The sequence below is a fragment of the Penaeus vannamei genome, chromosome 27 (genome assembly GCF_042767895.1).
Source record: "Penaeus vannamei isolate JL-2024 chromosome 27, ASM4276789v1, whole genome shotgun sequence".
In the NCBI taxonomy this organism is placed as follows: domain Eukaryota; kingdom Metazoa; phylum Arthropoda; class Malacostraca; order Decapoda; family Penaeidae; genus Penaeus; species Penaeus vannamei.
In genome coordinates this window covers 31,750,084-31,757,047 of record NC_091575.1, presented here as the reverse complement: position 1 = coordinate 31,757,047, position 6,964 = coordinate 31,750,084, and the positions used below count along the sequence as shown (strand labels likewise).

The window sequence follows — 6,964 nt, the reverse complement described above, 5'->3', positions numbered from 1 at the left end:
TATTGTATATAGAAATATTCTAGACAATTGACTATCTAATTTATCCAGAAAGCCTCAAATTCATGCAGAAATACAAAAATTGACAGAAAAAGTCCAAGGGCCTTACTTCTGTAATTAAGATGTTTTTAATGTTTTCAGTCATATTATGAACTCTGCATGTAGTGTTTGCAGACCTTTTTGAATAATATTGTCCAAGTTTGAAACCAGGCGATGTGTGTTTAAATTAGTGAAGTATTATCTGTGCCGTCAGTGTCTGTGAATTGTTATCGGGGAATTTTTTTTTACTTGCATCCTAGACTGATATGCTGAAACTCGTGTGCTATTGTCTGGAAAATAGCAGTATATCGGAAAAAGAATTATTCAAGGACGTTCAGTTTATCTACAGATAGAAAAGATTCCTTGGTTGTTTGTAAAAATGCTCAAAAAGTTGCTTTCACATGTGTGATTGTTGTATTGTCTATGGTATGGGATATGAATTGACAAAACTAGGGAAGGTATATCATCAAATAAGGGATCAGTGCAATTTCTTTCCTGACAGAATGTTTAAAACCATGGGGCTATGAGGTACAAAGTTAGATGCACTCCGCATGGTGTGTTGCAGCTAACAATACATGTTTGATTTTATATTTATTCACATGAACAATTCTTGAACCGGTTGAGGGGATGATAGGGAAATGTATATATAGTTCATAAAACATACAGGTAATTATTTATTGATGGTTTGCAAAAATTTCATTAGATTTTTGTTTTTTTGTTTTTTACAGGAATGGGTACTTCTATACCATACTGGGACTTCCTGGGTAACACTATGGTTACCAACAATTATATTCGTTTGACGGGAGATGTCCAGAGTGTGCGAGGAGCTGTATGGAATAAGGTTCCGTGTTTCGTGCAAAATTGGGAGATGCAGATTCAGTTCAAAGTCCACGGTCGGGGGAAGGATTTGTTTGGTGACGGATTTGCCTTTTGGTAAGTGAAGATTTCGAAGTCTTTTCATGAATTTCTTCCCTTTTGTGTTCCTTTGTGTCTTGTCTCTTTTATGTATCATATTTTCATATTCAAGGGTACTTTTTGTACAGTCAGTTTGCATAACTTCCAGTATGTTATAGGAAATAAGTGAAATAAATGTAGGGATTTCATTCCTTGTAAAAGTTAAGAAGGCTAATAAATTGTTGTAATCCATGTAAAATATTTTCTCATTCTTTATAGAAGTTAAGGAAGCTAATAAATTGTTGTATTCCTTGTAAATTTTTAGAAATTTATATCTGCTTCAGTATGAAAAGGATAATCTACTGTATTGCAAAATAGAAATTATTTTTACATTATGCATGCAAGAGTTATTGGTATCAAGGAGATTTGACAAAATTTAAAGCAAATACTTCTAAACATATATATATATGTTAATATTAAGAAACAGGGTAATTGCTCACTTCCCATGATTTCATTTCCTGTGTGGTATACCAGAGAAGTTGTTTAGTTTCGCTTTTGATGGATTGGATTTTTTATATTAGTAGTTATATGGTGGTAAGTGTCTGTGTCACTTCCATTATGAGAAGCTTAATTGACAGGTAGTTGCTGTTAATCTCACAAAGTAGACATGGTCAGGACTCGTATTTACCGATCTTTGTACATCATGTGATAGTATGTGACACTTAGTATTTATTTTATTTATTTTATTATTTTTTTTATTTTTTGTATTTTTTGTATTTTTTATCTATTTGCCTATTTTCTTTTTGTGGTTTTGAATAATTTTCTTTTTATATAGGTATGTGAAAGATCCCATGGCTGAAGGTGATGTTTTCGGCAGCAAGGATTTCTTCACTGGATTGGGGGTTATTGCCGACACCTACAGCAACCACAATGGCCCACATAATGTAAGATGCAGGTCTCTCCTGTTGATTTAGTACAGTGATATTTTATTGGAAATATAAAATGTGTATTGATGGTTGTAGAGAAATTAGAATAGGAATGCTGTTTATTATATATATTGTGAGGATTCATTAAAATTTGACTATAGTTTTTTAAATCTTGATTCGTCAGAATGAGTAATTGCTTGAAGCACGGTTAAATCTTAGAAATTCAGATAACATCAGGAAAACAGAGAGAATCTTATCCTCTTTTTATCAGATCCGGTATTTACTTTGTGCGATGTCTATCCAAATGCTCAAACTCCATTTTTCATATGTTCAGCACGGTCACCCATACATTTCTGCGATGGTGAACAATGGTACTCTCCACTACGACCATGACCGAGACGGAACTCATACGCAGCTCTCTGGATGTGTGGCGAAGTTCAGGAATTTGGATTATGACACTTACCTGTCAATCAGATACAAGCATGACACATTAACAGGTAAGATAGGCCTATAGGTAGTTCACTGTGCTTTTCATTTCATAATTCCTGTTGCTATTGTTGATAATGTGCTCATTATGTAGATGATGAATTATGTAGTTTTATAGTCTTACTGTTCTGTATCTTATGTTTCTCTGCCTGTGTATTCTTCCTCCTCTTCACCTGCATTTTTCTTCTTCCTCTTCTCCTTTTTCATTGTTCTTATCATCTCTGCGTCTTTTTTTTTTTTTCCTGCTTTTTTTATTCTTCCTTCTCACCTACTTTCCCATCTCCTCCTCCTACATTGTCGTCCTCTTCTCTATCTCCTTTTTTTTCTCATTCTCTTTTCTTCCTACAGCTTTCTGCTCTTCTCCACCTCCTTTTACCTTTTCCTTTATTCCTTCTAGTACTACTTCTTCCGTCTGCTTCCCTGCTGCCTCCAACATCATTTTATTCATGTGAATCTTTTCTCTTTGCTTTTGGCTCTACTTGTTGAGCTTTTTCTTCTTGCTTGTCTTGTCTTTCGCTGTTTATCTGGTCTCTTGTTATTTATCATGTCTTTAGCTTATTTATCTTCTTTAATTATTTATCTTCTTTCCTTATTTATCTTTTTTTCCTTACTTATCTTTTCATTCCTTATTTATCTTCCCTTTCATTATGTATAATTTCTTTCCTTATGTATCTCCCTTTTTTATCTATCTTCCTTTTATTTATTTATCTTCCCTTTCCCTATTTATCTTCCATTTCCTTATTTATCTTCTCCTTTCTTATTTATCCCCTCTTTCCTCTGCTTTTCACCGTTTCTGGAATCAGTAGTCAATTGTGTTGGTCTCTTCGCAGTTTCTATAGACATCGACAACAAGAGAGCGTTTAAGGAGTGCTTTACGGTGGGCGGAGTCATATTACCTACCGGATACTACTTTGGCGTATCGGCTGCCACTGGGGATCTTAGCGATGCCCACGACCTAATATCAATGAAATTATATGATATTTCCACCCCGGATGATGTGAGTATTTTGGACTTCCTATACGAGAGAGATTCTAGGATGTCATTTGTTGCTGCTGTTTTTATATTTGTTGTTGTTGTAGTTGGTTGTAGGTAAGCGGTTATATTGTGTTTTAAAAGTTAAATGTTTTATGCAAGAATAGTAGAAGTAATAGGCATACTTAATTGATCTGAATGTTGAATCATTTTGAGAATGAAAATTAGATTTGATGAATGGTAATAGTAGCACCTGTGGAATTTTCCCACTGAATCTAGATGCTTCACTGCCGTCACTTGGCCCAAAATACGGGCATTTGACTTACTTTAGCAGGCACTCTGACGAGTGTGTGGCGTGTAGGCAGGATGTACATGAACACTCAAGTGCATTGACAAGACTATTTCTCCCCTTTGCAGAGTTATTTTCTCTTTTTCTGCATAAGTGTTTTTAGTTTTTTTGCCATTTTCTAATGTCTATATTTGTCTTGATTTGCTTTATCTAGATGTTAATTAACTGTTTTCCTTGCACAGACTTAATATCATCTCTCTAAGTACTGCATAACAATAAGTGACATTTTGATATTTCTATCAATTTTTTATATATTTTCATAACCTTCAGTTTTTTTGAAATACAATCTTTGCCACCAGTCACGGTCGTCAGGAATAGGATCCTGGAAATAGCATCCTTCCTGGAGCTGATGCTCTTTCAGGCATGACTCTTGGATAGTACATTCCTCACTTGTCTATCAATGAAATAATACAAAAGCCCCTTCCTAAATGCCAAATGAGTCTAATCCTGTGGTGCCTTGTTCACAACGCCTCCACTGCAAGCCATCTTTTCTAATAACTTTATGGTCACGTCATCCAGATCATGGGGGTTAATGGAAATCATATATTATATATGTTATGTTAATAGAACATTCCTTGTGTTTTTGTCTATATAGATGACTTTAATTTATATAGAGATGATTAAATTATATGTGAGAGTTCATTCAGTTGTGTGTGTATGAGAAAAAAATAGGATTATATGTTACAGAAGTTTTAGGAATTTACATTAGGGATGATTTCCTTTTATAAGGGATTATGCTAATACTATACTTTTTTCTTTCAGGATATCCTTCAAGACCGAGCCAATGTAATGCCGTCTGCCTCATTTTTTGAGCCACCAAGAGGTAAGTTGTAAGCAGTTGTTTGTTATCTTAGAATATCCCATTTCTTCTGTTGTTCTGTTTCATTACACATAAACACACACCATACACTACACTACACTACATACCATATTATATACACAACATACTACAGACATGACGCACAAAAAGGTAGATACGAAGGTTGCCTTAGAATAAGGTTCATTAATCTATTTTCTTTGAAATTTGATTAGTCTGTAGAATTAGGATGATTAGAGATATGATTTCTTTAAGAGATTTTATGGTTCTTTATATAAACTTGGGCTAAAGTTTCCTTGGTACATCACTTGGGGGACTTGGCTACTCTATTTCTAGGCTAATAAATACTTATGTGATACCTAATAAAAAAGTAATATTATCTAAAGCATCTTTACACATAGAATTAGTACAACTGGCAGATACATGACCATAGAACCGTCTTGTTTGGAATCTGACACGGGCCCTTCATTTGCAGACCACGTTGACGATCCAAAACCCTCCGAGTTGTCGACTTGGAAAAAGATTCTTCTCCTCATTTTTGGAGTGATTGCAATCTGCGGCTGTGTCTTCATTGGGGGCCTGTTCTACGTTAAACAGAAAGAGCAGCAGCGAAAGCGGTTCTACTAGAAGTTTGATGTTTCCTTTCGAATAGGGGAAAATATTTTTAGTGAGAGTGAGAGTGACTGCAAAAGTGTTTTTTAACCAATGTTATTGATGGAAATCTTTTAGTTGATTTTTAGCATTTTTTCTTTTTCTTTCCATCCTTTATGATAAAAAAAGATTAAAGAATTTGAGAGTTACCAAACAGTTTTAAGTTGAGAACTTAGTAATTGACAAAAGGCATTATCCTTTTTATGGTTGAATGATCTGAAAGTTTCAGTGTAAAAAGTCAGTCATAGTTATTCTGAATGCATTTTTACTCTAGTGATCTTGAGTGATATATAAAGATGTATAGGTGATATATGGCTCATCGTTCTGAAAATTGTCACAAAAGATGACAGATCCAGACCGTTTTTTGTACGAGTTTAGGAAGTTTTGGAATTTGTATCAATCTTTAGAAGTAACATGTGTGCAAGTTGAATGATTTTTGTAAAATGCATAATGAATTTGTAATATAATGTATATTTAATTTATTGGTGTTAAATCAGTCAAATTGTGTAAGGTTCTTACACAGACTTAAATTACCAAATGACGAAGAAATGTACTCTTCTAAAGTGCAGTTTGTCGTAATACAAAGTTTGATTAGCACAATGCTGGAGTTCTTAAAGATGAACTCTGTGCAGAGAGGAGAATGTAAACCCTACCATATCTTTTTTTTTTCTTCTTCTTCTTCCTTTTCTTGTGATAAAAAGGATTTTTTTCCTGCTCAGCATTATTTGAGATTTGTCCCATACTTGTTGATAATGTTTCCTCATTGTGAATATATCCTAATTCCCTGATCTTTGTCTTTTTATTTTTTTTTTTAATGAAAGCCACATTTTTGTAAGGTTATGGGAGATTTAGTTATATTGAGTGTGTGTTTGTGTGTAGATATATTCATGATTTTTTTTTAATTACTTTTTTTTCCCCTATGTCTTTCTGTCCCATTACATTGAGTTTTTTAATTCAACTGGAGTGAATGCTTACAAAATCAACCTGTCATTTGCTCATTGTAGCTATACTACCATACCTTTGTGTTATTCATGTAATCGTTTAATAATTTTGAATTGTTTAGTGAGACATCAATTTTACAATTATTTTTACAAGGTCTGAATTTTTTTTCTTACGAGAGTGTTGGGTGCATGGTTCCTGTACGAGCAGCAAGTTAAAAATGTGTCAATGTCCATTATATTAAGGCCAATGATAATCCCTTTTTTTTTTTTCAAATATATATTATTGGTAACTGAGGTCTAGTCAGTTCATAATAAGGATACACACTCATTTGTAAAAGACGTTTTAGTGCATGGTTTGCTAGCATTTCTGAATTTATTTTATCGTATTCCATAAAGAAAAATTTTGAGAGAAAAGAAAGGTATTGGGTAAAGCAAGCCTTCTTTTTTATTTTACTCTTCAGTACTTCACTAAACAATGCCAAAATTATCAGTTTGATAAGACAAGTGTATATTTTAATAAAACTGGATTTATTTTCTGCTTTTTCTTAACATCACGATTGTATTCGTTTGTTTTCAAATGCTTTTTTTTTATGAACACCCCTTGATATATTGTAAGTAGGGATGAATATGAAAAAAGTAAATTTTCGCGGGTGAAAATTTACTGATGTACGTCTTGTCAGGGAGTCTGGAGTGGATTTCCTGTCGTGGAAGGTAGTAAATTGGATTTCCATTGTAACAAAGATTTTATACTTAGCTATAACAGTATTTGTACCTTCTTAATCATTTACAGAACATCTGACACACTAGGTTAGGAATAAACTAAAAAAGAGAAAAAAAGGTTTTGAGATACATTTTGCATTTTCTCATAAATTTGTTTATGTATGTATGTGTA

At 33.4% G+C, this 6,964-nt stretch overlaps 1 protein-coding gene across 1 annotated transcript in view; it reads left to right on the top strand.

Annotated features, from left to right (window-relative positions):
* LOC113829606 (vesicular integral-membrane protein VIP36) overlaps positions 1-6,604 on the top strand; it is a 9,090-nt gene extending 2,486 nt beyond the window's left edge. The window contains exons 2-7 of the mRNA XM_027382804.2: positions 765-969; positions 1,766-1,874; positions 2,191-2,353; positions 3,173-3,339; positions 4,426-4,486; positions 4,956-6,604. Of these exons, the coding sequence (XP_027238605.1) occupies positions 765-969; positions 1,766-1,874; positions 2,191-2,353; positions 3,173-3,339; positions 4,426-4,486; positions 4,956-5,107 (857 nt within the window). The 3' untranslated portion in view covers positions 5,108-6,604. The remainder of the gene's footprint in view (positions 1-764; positions 970-1,765; positions 1,875-2,190; positions 2,354-3,172; positions 3,340-4,425; positions 4,487-4,955) is intronic.
* Positions 6,605-6,964: the final 360 nt, after the last annotated feature.